At 45.0% G+C, this 21502-nt stretch overlaps 1 protein-coding gene across 13 annotated transcripts in view; it reads left to right on the forward strand.

Annotated features, from left to right (window-relative positions):
- The window catches only part of Myo3b (myosin IIIB), a 390070-nt gene that overhangs the window by 52428 nt on the left and 316140 nt on the right, over nt 1–21502 (forward strand). For 11 of the 13 annotated variants that reach the window (NM_177376.4, XM_017319039.1, XM_006499745.4 and 8 more), the window contains 5 exons: nt 3604–3787; nt 4808–4942; nt 13824–13928; nt 14101–14200; nt 17069–17145. In NM_177376.4, the coding sequence (NP_796350.2) occupies nt 3604–3787; nt 4808–4942; nt 13824–13928; nt 14101–14200; nt 17069–17145 (601 nt within the window). Of the gene's footprint in view, nt 1–398; nt 422–3603; nt 3788–4807; nt 4943–13823; nt 13929–14100; nt 14201–17068; nt 17146–21502 lie in introns of those variants that run through there. The other 2 variants (XM_017319037.2, XM_006499750.4) reach the window with 2 other exon arrangements.

A 21502-nucleotide genomic window follows, 5' to 3' on the forward strand; every position in this document is an offset into this window, starting at 1 on the left:
GTCCTTGGAAGGTTCCAGAAGCTGGTGAGGAAAAGCTCTTGCTCTGAGATATTTCCCAAACTACAGGACTTCTGGTAATAAGACAGAGGCAGTTCCAGCAACACAAGGGTAGCTGATCACCCTGTAGGCTGCCAGAGAGGATACAGCAAGCACTTGGTTCCCTGCCCTCTTCAGCCTGACCTTCTTCTACCTCAGCATCCCCTAGATCTGATAATCTCTGTAGTCCTCTCCTGTTTTGAGATAAGCCCACCAGAGAACACCACGTTAAAGCCAAAAAGAAAGTCTTTATTGCTGCATAGGGAACTTGCCCAAATCTTGCAGCCCCGAGTCTTACAGCTCTTTGTCTTTTATGCACAAAACCACATCCTGGTTGTCACACTTCAGTTCCTAAGAAGCAGAACTACAGAAGCCAAAAAGCAAGGTTAGTACATTTAGGGATCTTCCTGAAACCTTGGAGTCAGCACAGAACACACCCAGGCACCAAATTCTCAGCAGAGGCTTTTATTTCCCTGGGAGGGACAAACAGGGGGCTGCCTCTGGCTGGGGCAAAGACAGCAGCGGTGGCTCTGCAGGAGCGGTTTTTAAGGGGACAAAGGGGAAGTCTGTGCTAGCATGAGTTGGACATGTTAGCCAGTTGTAGTCAAACAATGAATTTTGATTGCTGGACCTTGGAGTTTTAGTCAGACATAAGGAAGTGGCCAAATAAGGGAATAGACCTTGGTGGCTGTGCAGAGGGCCACACAGGAGGAACAACACAAACAACACCTGGCTATAGAACTCATGGAATGCAGTCCACTGGTTACCACAGTCACACGGGTGAGCCTCAGAGTGACATGACCCCGAGGACCACGTAGGGCAGCACTAGCTGACGTGACTCTCACTGAGGCTGGACTAGTGATGATTGATTTCTTATACCCGTTTTTGCCCTCAGCTTCCTGATATGATTTTTTAAAAAGAATCGCTGATGAGTAGATATGCATTCTGAGAATGTAAGGTTGCTTTGATTGATTTTTATTAAAAAGTTTAGATTTGTGATTCTTTTAAGATTCTTACAATATAAACAATAAGATAATTACTCTTTTATTTTATTTATTTATTTAGTTAGTTTTCATGGTTTTTGCATTAGTTCCTCTTGCTGTAACAAAATACCTGAGGAGGGAAAGGTTGGTTTTGTTTCAGGGTCTGAGGTGGAATTCAGCCCTATGTTAAGTGACAGGGAAGCCAATGACCTCAGCAGCAGAGATAGCTAGCACCTGGCTTCCTCTCCTTTTCTTTCAGTTTCAATGGGCCTCAGCCCATTGGAGGGTGCCACTCACAGTTACAATGAATCTTTTCTGCTCAGCTAAACCTTTCTGGGAACACCCTCAGATACACCCAGATGCAGCCGGGGTTCAGCTTCTGCTTTCAGGGTATTTGGGCACCGTTGTGCACCAGGCCTGAATAGGAGTGAAATTTGTCCTGGCTGGGTGGGTTCACAGGAACTTGGTCGTCTTGAGTGCAGGGGGAGGGTGGGTGGCAGGTGGCAGGGAAGAGGCCTTCTCTGAGGAGGACAGGAAGGAGAGGGGAGAAGCCTTCTCCAAGTCGTGTTTTTCAGTGATACAGCTCTCCTTTTTTTTGGGGGGGGGGTTAGGTAATAAGGGCTCTATAAACCTTGGGGAGTGAGTAGGGGGAATGCTTCAATTTACATGAAGAGAAATTCCAGGTGCTTGCTGCATATGTCCTTATTAGGAGAAAAGAAGTTAAATCCATAATTTGACCACCAGGCTTGTGTGTGTGTGTGTGTGTGGGGGGGGGGGGGTTGGCTACATGCTCCAGAGCATGCAAGCCCAGGACAGGGAGGGAACAATTCTTATTCCTGCCTGTCTCAAGATGAGATTTTCAGGGTTTGGACACACCTCCATCTTACTCTTGCCCTACCCACACCACCCCTACCCCCATCGCACCTGCCCCCCAGAGACATATAGCCAAGCCCTATCAAATTGACCATTATACTGGCTGGTTTTGTGTGTCAACTTGACACAAGCTGGAGTTATCACAGAGAAAGGAGCTCCAGTTGAGGAAATGCCTCCACGAGATCCAACTGTAAGGCATTTTTCTCAACTAGCGATCAAGTGGGGAGGTCCCCTTGTGGGTGGTGCCATCTCTGGGCTGGTAGTCTTGGGTTCTATAAGAAAGCAAGCTGAGCAAGCCAGGGGAAGCAAGCCAGCAAGGAACATCCCTCCATGGCCTCTGTATCAGCTCCTGCTTCCTGACCTGCTTGAGTTCCAGTCCTGACATCCTTGGTGATGAACAGCAGTGTGGAAGTATAAGCTGAATAAACCCTTTCCTCCCCAACTTGCTTCTTGGTCACAATGTTTTGTCCAGGAATAGAAACTCTGACTAAGACAACCATTAAAATCAAAATCAACTATTACAGATACATACGTGATATGCTCTCTCTCTCTCTCTCTCCCTCCCTCCCTCCCTCCCTCCCTCCCTCCCTCCCTCCCTCCCTCCCTCCCTCCTTCTCTCTCTCTCTCTCTCTCTCTCTCTCTCTCTCTCTCTCTCTCTCTTTCCCTCCCTCTCTCGGGCTGACCTGGAACTCACTGTGTAGCTCAGGATTGATCTCATCATGGCTGCCCTCCTGAGGGCTAGAGTACAGGAGTGTGTCACTGTATTCAGCTTTAATGTTTTTGAAATGTTCTCAGTTAGACAAAAGGAAAACCACTTCGTTACTGTGCCAAGCCACCGAGCTTTCCTTGCTTTGGCAGAACTACCTAGAAAAGCGTTAGAAGTGCAAATTAGAATATTCACCACAAGGCTGAAGTCTGAGGCGGGGGTTTGGTGCCACGTCTCTTGCCAGTTAACCTGGGACCCTTTTGTGGGGTCTAAGAAGCAAGCCTAGGTTAAGACTGTCCTCCTAGCCTGAGGTCCCCTGACCCAGAGTGGGCTATCTCACAGCATCAGGACCTTGCAGTAAAAGGACTTTGCCTTACTGAAATCAAACTCTGCAAATCTTTGTCCTTGAACCAAGGCAGTGAGCCTGCAGCTCCGGTCAGCACCTTGGTGTGACCTGCACATTGCTGTGTGGATGGGGCAGGGGCGTGGCTCCTCTTTAAAGAGCTCTAAGACTGATCTGTGAGTGCTGTGCACAGAGCAGCATCTGCAATGTGCACCTTTGACCTTGTACACAGAGTGTGAGGATTCCTTTCCAGGCATCATTTGGGAACCCTGGTCAAGGTCACTGTGAGTGGGGATAAGCGTTTAGACTTGGGGGTCTTCCAGCCACTTTCTCTGGCAGCCGCCGCCTCTCTTCACCTAGCAATACAGCTGCTTAAACATGGCCAGCCCCTCCCTTCCTACACCTCCCCTTCCTCTCACAGCGCAGCTGACATGATCCTTGACATTTGTGTTTTTAGGAGGTGTCAGAATCCTGCTATCTCCCCACTCTATCTTCTATTACCATTTCTTGTGGATGCTTTGAATTCGTTTCCTTCACTGAAAACACAGGAGGAGACAAAGAAGAAGTCACAAGGCTGCTGATTAAGAAAGGAATCTCTCTGTTTCAGAAGCTCATGACCTTTAATCCAGCGACCCACCGCTCATGATACGATTTCTTGACAGGAAGCACCTGTATGGATTATTTCACTATAACCCCATGATGCTTGGCCTGGAATCACTCCCCGATCCCATGGAGACCTGGGAGATTATAGAGACGATTGGCAAAGGCACTTATGGCAAGGTCTACAAGGTAGCCAACAAGAGAGATGGGAGCCTGGCTGCCGTGAAGGTTCTGGACCCCGTCAGTGTGAGTAAGAGAGTGCTGTAATGACCAGCTAATGTTTTGGATACATTAGACGTGTGATTTCTTTTCCCAATCTTAGTGATAAATTTCATGAGTGCTGGCAGGCAATCTCAAGATGAATCCTGGTTCGTCAGGACCTCTGAAGAAAAGACTTGACTTGGAGTTTCCTGGACTTGCCAGGCATGGTGGAGCACACCTTCAATCCTGGCACAAGGAGGTGTGGGGATGGGTGGGAAGGTGAGAGGTGCGGGTGGCGGTGGAGACAGGCAGATCTCTGAGTTCAAGGCCAGCCTGGTTTGTTTCAGAACCAGCCAGGGCTACATTAGAGGATCCCTGTCTTAAAAAAGCCAAAATCAAACTAAACAAAAAACAAGATCCCCAACTCCCCTTGGACTTTGGTTTCTTGCCAGCTTTATTTGCTGTTTTAGTGTTAGTGCCTCGGGCTTTTAAAAATTATTCTCTTGGGAAGAACGCTATATTCCATTCCGTGTTCTCTCTGTAAGTTACAAAATGAACCAGCCTCATGATATTCAATCATCCGAGGTGACATTTTATTTCAAAGCGTTGAGAGTACCAAGCTCTGCGCTGGGCTGCCAAGTTAAGCTGTATCTTGCTTGCATGGGCTCCTTCAAGCTTTGAAAACTCAGACATTTTTCAATAAAAGATACTTATTATTATTGTAAGGAAATGTTATTGCTTATGATAGCCAAAGGTTGACATCAGGATCAGAAGAGCTGCTCTTGGGTACTTTGAATACAAAGTGACAATGATGGCTTTAATATGTAGTAGAGTCCAGTGTAGTGGTGCACACTTGTAATTCAAACTCTTGGGAGTTGCAGGCTTTGGGGAATTTTGGGGGAGTTGGGGGTCATCATGGGATGTAAAGTCAGATCATGTTTCAAAAAAAACCAACTTCAAACTGATAATATGCTTTATTAATTGGTGGCTTGAGTACCCTGTTGTCTGTGCCTTTCCTCACACACTAGTCTTAATCAAACATAAACTTTTCTAAACTCTGTTTAGGATATGGATGAGGAGATTGAGGCTGAATACAACATTCTGCAGTTTCTCCCCAGCCATCCCAACGTTGTAAAGTTTTATGGGATGTTTTACAAAGCCGATCGCTGTGTGGGAGGACAGCTATGGCTGGTTCTGGAGGTAAGAGGCTCCGGTGGGGTAGCTGTGGATTGGAAGCGCGTTTGCAGGTGCAGGTTGGAGAAGTCCGTTCCTCCTTAATGCCAGATAACAGAAGAGACAGGAAACCCTGCAGTGCTTACAGCAAGGTGTGAACCGGGTTTCTTGTTTCTAAGCTTTGGAAAAGAACGTAATCCTCTTTTCTCCTACCGCAGAGTCTATCTAGGAATCTGATTGGAAAATGTTACTGTGTTCTGTAAACTGGAAACATGTCACAGAGCTCACGTTCCAACTCGGTACAGTCCCTTTCTGAACTCTGCCTGCAATGCTGTTGGCCTGAGCCATTTGTATTTGCCTGTTCATGCTCATGGTCTCCTGAAAACTGAGTCTGAGAGTTATGTGTAGAAAGACCAGCTGAGAGAGAAGAGAGGAAGACATCGGGGTAAGGAGACATTACAGAGCACTGATCACGGCCTCAGCCAACTCTCTACAGAAATGGCTATCCAGGAGCCTGTCCACCATTGTTCTCATCTGTACCTCTGCCCTCCAGGAAGGCAGTCTCCTATAGAGGAGGGGACAATTCCTAGTACCTAGGTACCTGGGAAGAGGGGGCATAGAATCTCCCAGCAGCATCTGTTTTGCAGAGGGGATGTAAAGAGAACACAATGTGTACACAGTTGTCCCATTTTTCCTCCTTTATTAATGGGGATGAATGTCATCTGGGTGCAGAAGACGGAGTCCCCTGAACTGAGAGTGAGGATAACAGGGACAGTCGGACTGGTCATTTGCTCCATTCTCACAGGACACCCACCCCCCAATTCGTCTTGGACCTAGACCCTCTGAATCGGTTCACACTTCCCTGCCTGTGTCATCAGAATGATGCAGGGGCATGACAGGAACATGAGGACACATGCAGACACCTTATGCCAGTCTTCTTGTATCTGGGAAAGTCTGAGAATGAGACAGTATGTATCGGCTGCCATGGCAACCGTGGGAGGAAGATAGTCTCGATATTTCTGTCATATTAGCTGTCTTCCTCACAATCTCTCAGTGCAGGGAATTTTGATTTTTATGAATCGTCTTTGAAATATTAATTGTCAAGTGAAATCATCCATGTATTCTCCCGGCATCTTTGGGGTTCATTAACCCCCTACCTCCCCCTTCCCTCTGCCCATGAGGATGTTAGGGTTTTACTTGCTGCGAAGCTGCTTAACACTGATACCTTGTTCAGGAATGGCATGGCGTCTGGAGGCTCTGGTTGTAGTCATCTTTAGCCCTGTAACAGCTCTGTCCCTCCTTGTAGCATCATCATGGAAGTACAGTGACCAACGAACGCCCCTTTTATTCATCCCCTTCTCTGTACCTCTCATCCCACCCCAAACATCTCCGTGTTCAGACAAAGGGGATTTAACCCTTTCAGGAACTCTCTGAGGCTTGCCAAAGGTGTGCTCTGTGTGCTGCCTGGCGAGCAGGAGGCTGCTTATGTCAAAGGTGCTTATGAGCCAGTGATCTTCCCAATGAGGTGGGATGGTAGATGCTCCAGACAGTCAGATTCAGCACCTCAGGTGCGCTCCAGACAGCCAGGGGAGCTGTGAATAACAAGGAGTCAGGCTGTTACTGGAGCCTCGTGCTGATGCTTTTTAGCCAAGTACCCCCTTGCTATTTCCCATTGGCCAGGGGACAGGTAACAAGGCCACTCAGAGACACTGGGTGACTTATCCTTCAGTATGTAACATGCTGACATTTACCATTTTGATGGTGGTTTTGCCAAAGCTGGTAGCATGGAATGCCACCTTCTATGTCCCAGCATGGGTTGTTTATAGCAAGCTGCTGGGTAGCTGGATGTGACCAGTGCCTCCACAAGTCTCCCAGAAACACAAGGATAGACTTCTAACAGTGGTAGAAGTGCTCAGCTCTCTTTAGCTTCAGTCTCTTGGCATTCCACGGATGGTCAGAGGGCCAGGGAGGAGAGCAGCATGCTCCCGTGACCATGGCACACTTGGACTATGTGTGCCAGTCAGCTTTCTGTTACTATAACAAAATGCTCGAGGTAAACCAATTTTAAAAAGGAAATGCCTCTTTGGCTCGTGGTTTTCAATCCTCTGATCAGTTGGCTTCGGGGTGCAAGTGAAGAGGTAGTGTACATCATTATGGGCACAGACCAAAGAGGAAGTGGTCCACCTCATGGTGGCTTGGAAGCAAAATGGGGAGCAAAAAAAGAGACCAGCATCCAACCCCCCCCCCCCCCACTGATGACTTGACTTCCTCCCACCGGGCCTTACACACTAAAAGGGTCACTGCCTCCCAATAGCACCATGTGCTGGTGGTCAGCCTGTTAGCACACGATCTTTGGGGACACTAAGCAGGATGGCACCACCCCAGCCTACTCACAGGACAGATGACAGCAGGCCATGGTGTACCCCCACAGTTCTCTCCATCTGTGGCTTTTAAAGGTCTGCCTTTTGAGACTCCCAGTCACTATAATTATGGTGTATGTAGTGTTGTTCTCCCTGCCCTTTGCGTTGAGATCATTTATGTTGCCTCCGCTCTTGGCCTGCTGGATGTGATGAAAGGACCAGAGAGGAGCTATTTCATGGAGCAATTTTAGAGGATAGAAAAAGGTTATTAATAAGCTCCTCAAATCACCACAGCTCTGAAAACAAAAGCAAATAAAAATGTCAGCTCTGAAATTCATTACCAATTTGTTAGTCAAAAGCAAACAAAACTCCCTTCATGGTAGACACCTATACATCAGGAAGGCATGGAGCGAGAATACTCCATGATGTGTGGGGCAGGGTGCATTTGTTTTAAGTCAGTATTAAATTAAAAAAAAATCTGTAAGTCCCATTGTCTCTTACCCAAATAAGACATGATAAGGAATTAGATCTTTGAGAGCAGCACAGCACTTGGAAATGGCATCTAATGCCACTAAGGCACACTTTCTTTTTCTCCTTTTAGGACAAAAACCTTGATAGGTAGAGACTAATCATTTCAGCATGAACCAAATGCTCAACTTTTGAAAAACCATTTAGAGTACCATGAAAAAGGCTGCAAAGAAAAAAAAATCAAAGTAAAAAAAAAAAAACCTTTGCTTTTAAATTAAGTTAAATAATTGGCTTTAAAAATGATCTCTTCCTCTGCCCTGTCTAGAGATCAAAGTACAAGTTCAGAGCCAAAGCAAGAGAGGAAGAAGAAAGGAAGGGAGGGGGAGCGAGAGTGAAGGCTGAGAGTGCCTACATTCTAGTTAGCTCTTGCTTTTATTCAGGCCCTAGAAGTCCAGTCTAGTCCCAAACACCACCGGAAGTGTTAAGTAGCAAGCCACTTTTACACACTGACACTGCGGCATGAGTTGAGTTTATACAATTGAGGTTCTAGTGGGGGGCGGGGGGTTGGTGGGATGGCGTATGTCCTAAGTGCTAAATGCTGTAACAGCGCTGGAGAGTCTAGAATGCAATGAAGGAAGACAGCAAATGTCTGACAGGACAAGGGAAGAGCTTTTGAAAGGCAGAGCAGCATCTATAGGCTCATGCTAGCTGTGTTCAGCACAAGAGAATTAAGAAACGGCTGGCTGGAGTAATCCTTCCCACCAGTCACCACACTGACAATGGAGCTGGGAGCCTCCAGTCCAAACACGTCTCAGCCACTGAGCATCTATCTCCCTTCTGGAAATGCTCCTGGGTCCCAAGGGGCATGGCTTTCATTTGTGTAGTTCTAAGTCAGAAACACAACTTGGTGTTCAGTAAAATCAAGATTATCTGTCTCAACTTACGTGGAAAACTGAGCTGTTTTGGGCTACCAAGAGGCAGACACGATGCTATGACATCTTTATGCTCTTGAAGAACCTTACAGCCTTGGAAGACTGATCACAAGGCACTGCAGAGAAATTCCCCTTAATTCTGCTATCTCACGGAGTCAAATCAACACCGTGGTATAGGAGAGACTTGACAGTTGGAGCTGAGGCTTAGAACAGAGGTCTGGCGACCGTGTTGCCTGGACCATTTTGTAAGAACTCAGAGGAAAGTGGATGGCTTACTGAGCGAGGAACATTTTATTGCTTGAAGTTATGACTGTCCTGACAAACGCACACGCTGTGATTGAGTCAATATTCAGTGAGGTTTTGAAAATGAGACAGGGAAGGCAAATGACATTTTTCTGTTTTTCTTAGTTTGCAGCAAAATGCTCATTAAATTCTAGGTGCATCCGGCTGCTTTGTTTCCTGAAGGGATAGGGAGGAACCGTGGGCTGGAGAGACACCTCAGTATTTGAAACTGATGGCTGGCAGAACGTGTGGGAAGGGCAGGCTTTCGTGCTAACCCTCAGGGCTTGGGCAGGAGACTCAGGTGCCTTTGACAACTCTAAGGGTTATTTGACACAGTTGAATATTATTTTTTTTGTTTTATTTTTAAAAGGCTCAGCCCATTTCACTGCACATTGACTCTTGTAAGTATATACCTTTCATATCTAAGTTACCACAGTCTTTTTCTGTACCCCACAGGCTGCCCTTTTAAAACCTTGCTAGTAGGCTTATCAACAACACAGGACAGCTTCCCTTTGAGGTATCCTGAACAGTTTAATTACATTTCTGTGAATTCTGGAAAGTCAGACAGCTCTTAACTCTGACATTTACTGAACAAAAGGCACCAGCTGAGTAAGACCTCTTTGGGTTTTGTTTTGTTTTTCTAAATTCACAGCTGAGTTTTGATCCCACTGACAAATAGCTACCTTTAATCCCTTCCTAAGTTCTGAAGTGATGAAGAAAGCTTCCAAATTTGCTTCTTTAATGAAACATGCTGAAGATGTCCTTGTCAAACAGTTGGTCGGGAAGGGAAGAAACTCCCAAGAGTCTTCAGGGGGAAATTTCTAGCATCACATTAGTTTGGGTCAACACCCAGCATTTAAATGTCCTCTTGGTAGTATTTCAGCATTCCCCTCCAACAGGAGAAAGCATATGTGCCCTTGAGATGGGAGCCCAGCTGGGGAGTAACCCTGATGGACCTGCTCTTGGGCTTTGCATCCAGAGATGCAGAGAACTTACCAGGTACTTTCATCTTCTATCCATCGACTGTCTTCACCATCCACACAGAGGCGCTGAGAAACCTATTTTGATTCTATTTCCTAGGTATTTCATGTCTTGACTTTGGTCCCGGACTCCCTTGGTTGCTGCTGCTGTTTGTGTATGTGGTATATCTGTGAACCCCAGTTCATGTGTGTGCATGTGTGCATTTGTGCGCACTTGTGTTTGGAAGTTAGAGGTCAATACATTTCTCTCTATATATATATCTTTTTTTTTTGGTTTTTTCGAGACAGGGTTTTTCTGTATAGCCCTGGCTGTCCTGGAACTCACTTTGTAGACCAGGCTGGCCTCGAACTCAGAAATCTACCTGCCTCTGCCTACCGAGTGCTGGGATTAAAGGCGTGCGCCACCATGCCCGGCTTTTTTTTTTTTTTTAATGTTTACCATTTTTTTTATGATTTATTTATTTATTTTATGTAAGTACACTGTAGCTGTCTTCAGACACTCCAGAAGAGGGCAACAGATCTTGTTACAGATGGTTGTGAGCCACCATGTGGTTGCTGGGATTTGAACTCTGGACCTTTGGAAGAGCAGTCGGGTGCTCTTAACCACTGAGCCATCTCACCAGCCCTAATACATTTCTCAGTAGCTCTTTATCTTATTCTTTCAGACAGAATCTCTCACTAAACCCAGAGCTTACCAGTTCAGGAAGATTGTGTGGCCAGAAAGCTCTAGGGATCCACTTGCCTCTGATCTCCCCAATGCTGGGATCACAGATACTAACTGCTACTTGGCTTTTAATGTGAGTGATGCCAACCTGAACCTAGGCCCTCATGCTTGCATGACAAGAACTTTATAAACTGTACTGACTAATTTGATGCCGACTTGACAGAAGCTAGAGTTAACATAGAGGAGGGAGCCTTAGCTGAGAAAAGATTGGACTGTAGACATGGCTATAGTATATTTTCTTAATTAGTTACTGGTAGGAGAGGGCCCCATTGGTAATGGGTGGTGCCAACCCTGGTTTGGGTGGTCCTGGGTTCTATAAGAAAGCAGGCTGAGCAGGCCATGAAGAGCAAGCCGGTAAGCAGCATCCCTCCATGGTCTCTGCTTCAGCTTCGCCTCCAGATCCCTGTTAGAGTTCCTGCCCCGACTTCCTACAGTGATGAAGAGTGACATGGAAACATAAGTCACTCCCCAAGTTACTCCCCAAGTTGCTTTGGTTATGGAGTTTTAATCACAGCAATGGTGACCTTGCCTAAGGCACCAACTGAACTATCTCTTCAGTCCCTCTCCCTGAGGTGTTTTCAAATTTTCTGATGGATGATAGCCTGTGTCTGATGCTGCTGTCCTCGGTTCCTCTGCCAATCTGCTGCCAAAATTATCTTTTCAGAATGTAAACCTGAAGACCTCCTGCCTAAAGCTTCTCTAGAACCACTCGTGGTCCTACGTCATGATGTCATAGTTTTGAAGTAGACACAGTATAGAACTATAATGCCCGTTCTCTGTCCCCCTTCCCAACTCCCTTTACCCAAGAGCAGCAGAGTGATTAGAATTCTTTCATGTTCCCTTTCTTTGCTGGGATATCTCAACTCCTTTGCTCTGGATGCTCCTCCACTTCCTACTCCAAACCCTTTTGTCTTTCAGCCTTTTGTCTTTTTCATCTGAAATGTTATCTCCAATGGAAAAATGTCTCAGTCCTTTCGTCCTCCCTCAACAGAGTTTGCCCTACTCTCTGGACACATCCTCCCTCCACAGTGCAAATGAAGTTACTTAGGTGCTCATTTCTGGGCAAAGAGCCCTTTGAGGCTGGGGACTGTGTCATCCTAGGATTATTGGGTGATAAACAGTCTAATTGCAGCCACTGGGAGCAAAAAGATGAACACTGAATGTTATTTTTCCTTTCAGGGTCTTGTAAGGTACAACTAGAATCCAAGAGTTTGGAGCCGTTTGATGTTCATCACTGTGACAAATACCTGACATCATTAAGTTTTAAGAGAAAATGCTAGCTTAGAGTTTCAGAGGTTCCAATCCATGGCTAGCAAGACTTGTGGTTTGGAGCCTCTGGTAGGAGTGCTGATGCCAACGGAACTTGTGTAGAATGGCTCATCTAGTGGTCTGTACCACTCATTTGGTGGGGAGTGCGCCCCAAAGACCTAAGACCTCCAAGGCCCTTCTTCCAAAAGACCCATAGCATCTCCTAACAGTGCCACCCTGGAGGCCAATTTTTTAATGGATAAACTTTGGGGAACATTCCACATCTAAACTATAGGAAGATAGACTATTGGAATACAGCATTTGGGACATGAGAGCCAATGGGATTGAGTGGCCAGTTCTACTTGATATTAGCAGACTGCTGACCTCAAGGTCACTTAATATAGTACCAAACCCAAAGGGTCATCATAGTCTTTAAACATTTCACTACGGGTCCCTACAAAACATTTCCTCATAGTAATTTTGTGCTAATTTTAAGGATGCCATGATTTCCTATTGAAGTTTTAGTCACATACTTACGAGCAACTTAGATGCTAAAAGCACCAGCATTTCACTCCAAGCTGATTGTACTGTACAAGGATCTGCCAATCACACAGCAGGGAAGGCACCCATAGGCTCATCCTTCACTAGACGCTGCAGTTGTTCGTAACTAGAGTTGAGTAGCTCTTACTATGCTGCTGTCTCTTTTAGGATAGCTAGCTGCTGATCTGTCCTTCCTCAGATTATGTAAGAAGGCCAGTCCACTCAAGCAGGGGAGCAACCCCCCCCCCAACTCACTAGTTGACTCTTATTTCACACAAAGCACCACAGGGAGCCCTAAAGAGTCTCTAAAGAAAGGCTTTTACATAAGCTCAAGGATAGCTATTGGCAACTGAAGCTAGCTCCCAGTTTGTTCTCCAGAAAAATGCATGGGTTTATATCACACTGCCCATAGATGCCTTGATTTTTTTTCTTTTTTTCTTTTTTTAACTTTTTTTATTAGATATTTTCTTCATTTACATTTCAAATGCTATCCCCAAAGTCCCCTATACCCCCCCCCCCACCCTGCTCTCCTACCCACCCACTCCCACTTCTTGGGCCTGGCATTTCCCTGTACTGGGGCATGTAAAGTTTGCAAGACCAAGGGGCCTCTCATTCCTATGATGGTCGACTAGGCCATCTTCTGCTACATATGCAGCTAGAGACACGAGTTCTGGGGATACTGATTAGTTCATATTGTTGTTCCACCTATAGGGTTGCAGACCCCTAGCCGTCTCTTGTGAGGCTATGCCAGTGCCTGGCAAATACAGAAGTGGATGCTCACAGTCATCTATGGGATGGAACACAGGGCCCCCAATGGAGGAGCTAGAGAAAGTACCCAAGGAGATGCCTTGATTTAAGGAGGCTTGTAGCAAGCAAACATTGACATCTACAATCAGTGCCGTTTATCCCTGAATCCCCTGGGCATATGTATCAAGGGCATTCATTTTGCCTCTTCAGTCTTTTTCATCCTCAAAATATATGTTGTTGTTTTTAAAGACAATAGTCACATAAAGTGAAAGGTATCGAGTAAGTTACCATGGTTACAGATACATTCTTCTTTTTCTCTTTCATATTTCTAAGTAATAACTTGTGCTTTTATATTTGACTTGACAATTAAAAAGTCAGCTTCTGGTATCAGCATAAATCACTACTCATAAATCATTACTTTGAACAAAGAACAGACATATACAAAGAACCTGATTTGGTTGGCTAATAGAAATTTGCAAACTATTTCAGTCTGGAGTTTTTGTAATCTGAAAATTTAGCCCATTGTCAGTAATCAATAGATTTTTTTTTTTCTTCTTCTAAATGCATTTGTCTTTTCTTTTTGTTTGGGTTTTCTGGCTCCCTCTCTGTCCTGCACTACCTCTCCAGCTGTGTAATGGGGGCTCTGTCACTGAGCTTGTCAAGGGCCTTCTGAGGTGCGGCAAGAGGCTGGACGAAGCTGTGATTTCCTACATTCTGTATGGAGCCCTCTTGGTAAGAATGTCTATTGTGCACTGCCTGGCTTAGCACGTGAACTATGGAGAGTAAACTTCGGGATGGAATAACCTAATGTGTGCTTTGATCAGGGCTGCTGGGTCCATTTGCTGACAGCTCTGCTTTCTTTCTTTCTCTCTCTGTCCCGCCATGGTGCTGGGACACCGGACAGGGCCTTCAGCATTTGCACTGCCACCGAATCATCCACCGAGATGTGAAGGGGAATAACATTCTTCTGACGACAGAAGGAGGAGTTAAGCTCGTTGACTTTGGTAATGAGTCTGTCATTTGTTTTCTTGATGTGTGCAGTTTTAGCCAAAGGGGACAATTTATTGCAATCTCTGAAGACCGGGGCTCTCTGCTGTGCCACAAGCTCAGGGACTTTCCAGGCAAACGGGCCCAAGAGTAGGGAGGGGGCTTTCCAGATGCCCTTTGCTAATTATTTTCAGCTTTCAAAGCAATTTTATTAAAAATAGAAAATAAAAGTATTGCGAAAGGAAAAATCGACAGAAAATGGAATTCTGGTTCTGTTTGTTTTTTGCTTTCTGTGAGACTCTCCCACCTCAGGGCAATTGTCTATAATTTACATTTTTCATCTCTCTTTTGCATATGAAAAGAGAAAGCAGTTTGGTCTTTTAAATGACTTTCTCTAGCCTTGGGCATACTTATTTGCAGTGCACAGAAGGTAAACTGGTCTTTTGGGCCTGGGGGATGTGAAATTCTTGACTATTGCTTCAACACGTGAGGCTGGTTGACCCGAAAACATTAATAGGAAATGCAGACAGTTCTACCTGAGGCGGGAGAATGTGGCCTCTTCTCCCAACCTCTGCTTTGACAGTCCTAAACCCACAAGCCATTGAGCTCTCTTTTTTGGCATACAGAGTGATTTACTCCTCTAAATAAGTTTAAGATTAGTTAGTACCTCTGGGTTATTGTTACAAATAATGAGAAACCATTTAGAGTACTCCTAACTGTTCCTAACATCACCAGAGGAAATTTTAATATTCATTTTTTTTATTTATAAGAAATATGAATTTGGTATATGAATGTATCAGCAAACGATTTGAGAAAAAGAAGTTATTGAAGAATGAATGAAAGTGGGAGTGGACAGATGGCTCAGTTTCTGTTGCTCCCAGAACCTGTTTGGAGGCTCATAGCTGTCTGTACCCCCAGATCCTGAGAACAGGATACTTTCTTCTGGCCTACTTGGTCTCCTGCATGCATATGGTGCACAGATAGACAAAACACTGCTGCACATAGACTACAAATCAGTTTTTAAAATGAGGTTGCTTTAGGTGTGTTGGTCTGTGTTTTAAGAGGCTAGTCAAGAAAAAGGGTAGAGGGAGCCAGTTGTCCAAGGCTGTGCTCCTCTGTCAATAGGAGGAGTGACAGAACTGTAGCAATGTACTTTCCGCATGGCCTTGAGGGTATTGACCATATAGCCTGGAAGGGTGAGCGAGGATAGGGCTTCAAGCTGACTTATTCAGGTGTCAGCTTAGCAAGCTTCGAGAGAGAAAGCGTCCTTAATCTTCCCAGTGGAAAGTTCCTGTGCATCCAGTTTCTGTAAGAGAAGATTCCAGAAACTAAAAGCAGAAAGGGTGACTGTTTGATTACTGTATTGTTATGGGGGACTTGGTGAAATGGCGATTATCTGTGGCACTGTGACATGGAGCTGTTTGGAAGGCTGAGGTTCATATATCAAGTGTGTGTGTGTGTGTGTGTGTGTGTGTGTGTGTGTGTATGGGGGGAAGCAGCCCTTTCTGGATCTCTATGAAAAAGAATGCAAATGGCTAACCCAGGAACCAGCCTGTGGTTCTCTGCAAGTCATGCAGGCCCTATGGTCTCTAGGGTGTGTCCATTGCTAAGCAGCATATGGTATTAAGCCCTGAGTTCTTGTCTTCAGTTGCAGTAGTGCTGAAGTTCCTCATTTTCAATAGGACTGTGCTAGACTATCGCTTAGTACAAAAAAATAAAAATACATTACATTTATAAAGTACATGACATGATTATCCTCGGATTTGGTCTCAGAAGAACCTATACGTTAGGCATGACGGTTGCCATTGTCCTGAGCCTGAAGACTGAGAAATTGCAGCTCAAAGACAGGGCAGATACATCGTCAGTGAAAGGGCATTGCTGAGCTGGAAGGCGAGAGAGCCTCTGAACCTTCCATCCAGCCTACATTTACCTCTACTTTATTTGATGGTACAAAGAAGAGAGGTCATTGGAGGACATTGGACTAATATTGAAATTCAGGTCCTCAACAGTGAGCTTTAGATAATAGCGCTGTCAATTTCTTTTTCCATTTCAGAAGCAATGCTTTCTTGCCAAGTTGCTAGTCTTGTAGGCTCGATAAGGGATGGAAATCTTTTTGTGACTACACTGATGCTCTATTAGAGATAATTCTTGCCAATCTTCCTCCTCCATAAAATGAAACACTTATTAAAGAAATCATCTGAAATAATTGAGAAACATAATAGGGAGATATTTTGGGCTGATCATAGTTGTTGATGTTTTTCTTTATATTCCAAATTTCCATTCACACGGACAAGAATATTCATCAGGAAACAGAAATTCTAATGATTTTGATAGAATGATCAAAACTCCATTCAGAGGTTAGAAAAGTATTGTTCATGGGAAAGATATGACCCACCTTCTATTTTTATGTAGTCCATGACCTAAGAATTATATATATGTACATATATAGTCATTGTAGTCCAGATCTTGTTATAGCTCAGACTGGTCTCAAACTCACTATGTAGCCCAGGCTGGACTTTAAATCTTCGATTCTCCTGCTTTAGCGGGATCCCACATGCTGAGATTGCAGACGTGTGCCACCATGCTTTGTCTAATTTTTATATTTTTTAATGACTGCTAAAGCCTCAAAAGACTATATTATGATATGTGAAAATTATACTTGATTCAGATTTCAGCATCCATAAATGAAGTTTTATTTAGATATGGGCACACTCACTCATTGATGCATTTTCTGTAGCTGCTTTAGCACTATGGTAGCAGTTAGTAATTGTGACAGGAACCATGACACCTAAAATAGCCACTATTGGGACTTTTACAGAAAACATTGCCAACCTCGATCTAGCATCTCGTGCTCACTGGTAAATCCTGATACCCTTTTCCCGTAGGTGTCTCTGCTCAACTTACAAGCACACGGCTGCGGAGAAACACATCAGTTGGGACCCCATTCTGGATGGCTCCTGAGGTAAGCAGGAAATATCTAGTTCTTTGCACTTGTTCAGTGTCTGGATGTTGTGCCTCTTTATGGGCATGGCATGCTCTCTACAGTGTTCAGGCTAGAAGTCTTTATCCTTATAGAACTCTAAAATACTCATTGGTGAGGGATACTGACTGATAAGACTTAATCTCAGAGAATCAGGACTAAGTCACAGCCAGCTCATAGGGTGCCTTCACCCCCTTAGGAAATGGTGACCCTCTGGGAGAGGCAGCTTTCTTCCAGGGGCCTGACTTGGCAAACTACTTTTCCTAGATAAACAAGCCTACAACCTATGGCTTGGTGGTGAGCCTCATTTCAGCTCCAAGCAGCCTACAGAGCTGCATGCAGTTTCTCTAGCTGTTCCAACCATGTTCATAGCAACTTCTCCTGGGTACACTGTTAGCTTGCTGCAATAGAAAAGAGTTTGGTCCTAATTTAGTTCTGGCCTCAATAACAGAGATGAGGCATACAGAAGTCGGGGAGCTTTCCAGCCGGGTAAGCTGTGTGTGAGTCACTCGTGCAGCTGGCTTGTTTGGTCAGCACTTCCCAGCACCCGACCTTCACCTGAAAGCAGCTCTCTGGGAGAAAGCAAATGGATTCTTTGTATCAGAGGACACAGGCAGTCGCCTTCCTAGAGGGCTTTCCATCTCCACTCTGTATGCATGGTCAGTCTTCTGTATGATGGCCGATCATACGGAGGCTAAGACAGTAGGTAGCTCATGCCAGTCTCTGCTCCGACCAGTCGCTACTCAATCTTCTTCAATGTTCCCCACCGTATATGGCCTTCCATTTTTTTATTTGGGTAATAGACCCACCTTAAACAAAAAGCAAAAGCTGGCAGATTACATTATTTACTTATTGTAAACGTTTCTTAAATAGGTTTAAAAGTTCGGAACTAGATCTAAACTTCTTATCACATATTTATAGACCCATTAAAAATATTTAAAAACTACAAAGCCAGTGACCTGCTAATCAGCAGTTTGATGAGACAGGCTATTGTTTTATGCCTTAGCACTCGATTGTGTCTCAGCACACAAGTGTGGGTTCTTTGAGTCTGGCATACCACATGCCACGTGTTGACCTGATCCCTACCCACTGCCATGTGGTTGCGTTTCAGTCCACATGATCTCTCTTTGAGAACAATAACTCCTCTGGCTTCTAGCCATTGCTTTCTGTGAGCCGGGCACAGTCTCATAGCAAATGAGTGTGGGTACTAAAACTATACGGCAGGTAGTTAGTTACCCAGGTGATCTGGGAGGTTTGCATTTGTGACAGTGCAACCACTGACATTAAAATGAAGAAATACACATTTCATAAGGACCTGGTGAACCCCACAGGGGCGGAGGCTCATGGTTCCTTTGAAGGAGAGCAGAGTCCTCCTATCCCGTATTATATCTGTCCAAGTTTATTTTCAATTTCCCCTTCACTAACAGTAGTGGGCAACGGATTTCCCTCCCACATTCCTGGGCCACATGGAGGCTCCTACTTCTTATCTCTGGGTAGTAGCCTGCCACTGCAGCCTTCACACCCAGCCTGCGCTTAGCCCACAAGTCATCTCTGCACAGTATGGGAGGGTCTGGACTCCCAGGACTTGAAACTTTGGTGGGGACTTGAACCCTGAAACTCTCCATTCAGTGCTGGCCCAGAGTAGGCGCTCAATGCATATTTGCTGGATGAATGAACATTTGGTGAGGAAGCCAGAGGGATCAGATGAATGGACTGCACCTCAAGGAAGGCACCAAAGCTATTGGATTGGCAAATACCTCCTTAGATTTCAAGTGATGTGTCCTGAAAGGGACGCTAACCAAAGATGTGCAGCTCGTTGAGTGGCATAATGTGGAAGGAGGTACTCCTGTTCTAATCCCAGCAAACTGCTTCTCTTTGTCCCTGTATTTCTTTTAGACAGGAGCAATTCTGGGCTAATATTTTTGAGATGAGTAGGTGACCCCATTTCTCAAATGGGGGCTGTGCCTAACCTCTGGATATGGTCTCTACAGGTTCGCTCTCTCCTTTGTTGGGCATTTCAGCTAATGCCATCCCCGTTGGGTCCTGGGAGCCTCTTGCTTTCCTAGCATCTGGGACTTCCTAGTAGCTACCCCCAGTTCCCTGTCCCCCCACTGCTACACACCTCTATTTGGTTTTCTGACCCTCTGTACTTCTCCCCCATCATCCTCATACCTTATTACTGAAATAGAGTATCGCTTTCCCCAGCCAAGCTTCACTCAGCTCTGTGGCCCTGCATATACACCCACAGGAACAACGTCCTATTTGTGAGATCAGTGAGGCAAGCGTTTATGCAGTCTTTGAAAAGTACAATCAGTAATGGTTCAAATTAGCATTGTCTGCATGTGAAGCCTAAATGCAATATTGATTGTATATGCTTTCCCTTCAGTTTGTGTGAATAAGTGGATTTAGATTAAATACAGCAACAGTGCCTGCCCTAACAAGGCTAGTGGAATCAAACTTGCAGATGGCCTATACTTTATTTTTAAAAGACCACAAAAATACCCTTGATCTTATTTTATTTCTGAGAAATTAAACCATTATTTCCTTCTATTTTGATGACACCAATGTAAGTGTGATATTTTAATTCAAGTGGGCTATCCTACGAACCAGGTAGTTAACAGAATGTGACCATATCACAATCAAATGTTGACAAGATGTCAAGACTCACAATTCACTTGGGCTGTGAGAAGCTATAATCAACATCTCTAGCCTTTTCCCCTCGGTGCCTGGTGTAGGCACTGCTGACAAAGAAAAATACTGGTAAAGCACTGTCAACTGAGCAATGTGTGTGAGGCAGGATGCTAACGGTGCGAATACTCTGATACATACTGCTGGGGAGCAAATTGCTGAAGAGAAGAAGAAAGAGGAGGAGGAGGAGACGGAGGAGGAGGAAGAGGAGGAGGAGGTGGAGGAGGAGGAGAAGAAAGAGGAGGAGATGGAGGAGGAGGAGATGGAGGAGAAGGAAGAGAAGGAGGAGGAAGAGGAAGAGGAGGAGGAAGAGGAGGAGGAGATGGAGGAGGAAGAGATGGAGGAGGAAAAAGAGGAGGAGAGTCCCTACATAGAAAATATGTTTTAGATTGCCATGAGAAAAATAATCTAGACAATAGAAAACTATTTTCATATGATAAGACCAGGGGTTGGAGATTCCAGAGTTCATGATTCTGCCCCTCAATAGAGTCACCAAAGTCCAAGATCTTTTTTTTTTTCTCTTATTCTGAAGATTGAGGTTGGGACGCAGGCAAATGCTCTACCACTGGGCTCCACTCCCAGCCCTGAAACTCCAGTTTTCAAAGTCTCCCTGGCTGTGATTGCTACGAGCTATATGACTTTATTGTCCAGGGACTTCCTTGGTGGTGGATGTATAGGCACAGTGCCTGTGATGAGCTGAGAGGCAGGAGTCACTCCAGCACTTCAACAGCCCCTGGAAAAAGCACCGTGTGTGGTAAGATTCCATAGAAGCCTTCCTTGACTCCATTGCACCAATCCTGGAGTCAGATGTGCACATCTGTGAAAGTTTGCTAGTGGCATGGAGCTTAACTTAACTCAGCACCGCAGAAATGGGCCCTCTCTTAGTCTGGGGTTTGGTCACAGTGTCAATGGTTCTAAGGCTCTCAGGTAACTGCTTGGGTCCCCCTCTCCTTCAAGCCTTGTATGTCACAGGTGCTTGTTCAGAGTGACTGTACACACACATGTGCACTCACATGCATGGGTGCAGACACACATGAATAGACACATACACACACATGCACACAGACATACACGTGTGTGAACACACACACAAACACACACTCACACTCACATACCACATGAGTGCCTGTCTCGTGTCTGGTCTGTGATTTTAGCTAAGGTACCTTTGTGTGTGTTGAACACAAACAACTTCTCATTGTTTCTTTTCTCCTATACTGCCTCCAGATGGTTGGTTTCTCTATCAGTAATATTCATATAATGGCAGCACCTTACATTTGTATAGAGTGTTTGTATATGTTATTTTATAAACACACAGACTCATCTGTGAGATGCTTGTTAGTACGACTGTGAGTGTTATGAAGAACCCAATACCTGGTCTGGCCAAGTGCCCAGGGACATGGGATAGGTATATGAGCGGGTATATGGCTGGAATCTATCTTTTGTGATTCAGTGAACTAAAAGACTTCAGTATAATTCATGCTAGTATCTACATTAGTATCATTTAGCACATATTTATACCCAACAAACACCTGACAATTTCCTGTGGGTAGGAGAAAGAGGCAGAGCCTACTTTGTGTTAGTAATGGGTGAGGGTAGCTGACAATCTACCAGAGTTGCCATCACATCTTGGGAAAAACTGAACAGAATTAAA

This window comes from Mus musculus, chromosome 2, assembly GCF_000001635.26.
Source record: "Mus musculus strain C57BL/6J chromosome 2, GRCm38.p6 C57BL/6J".
Lineage (NCBI taxonomy): Eukaryota > Metazoa > Chordata > Mammalia > Rodentia > Muridae > Mus > Mus musculus.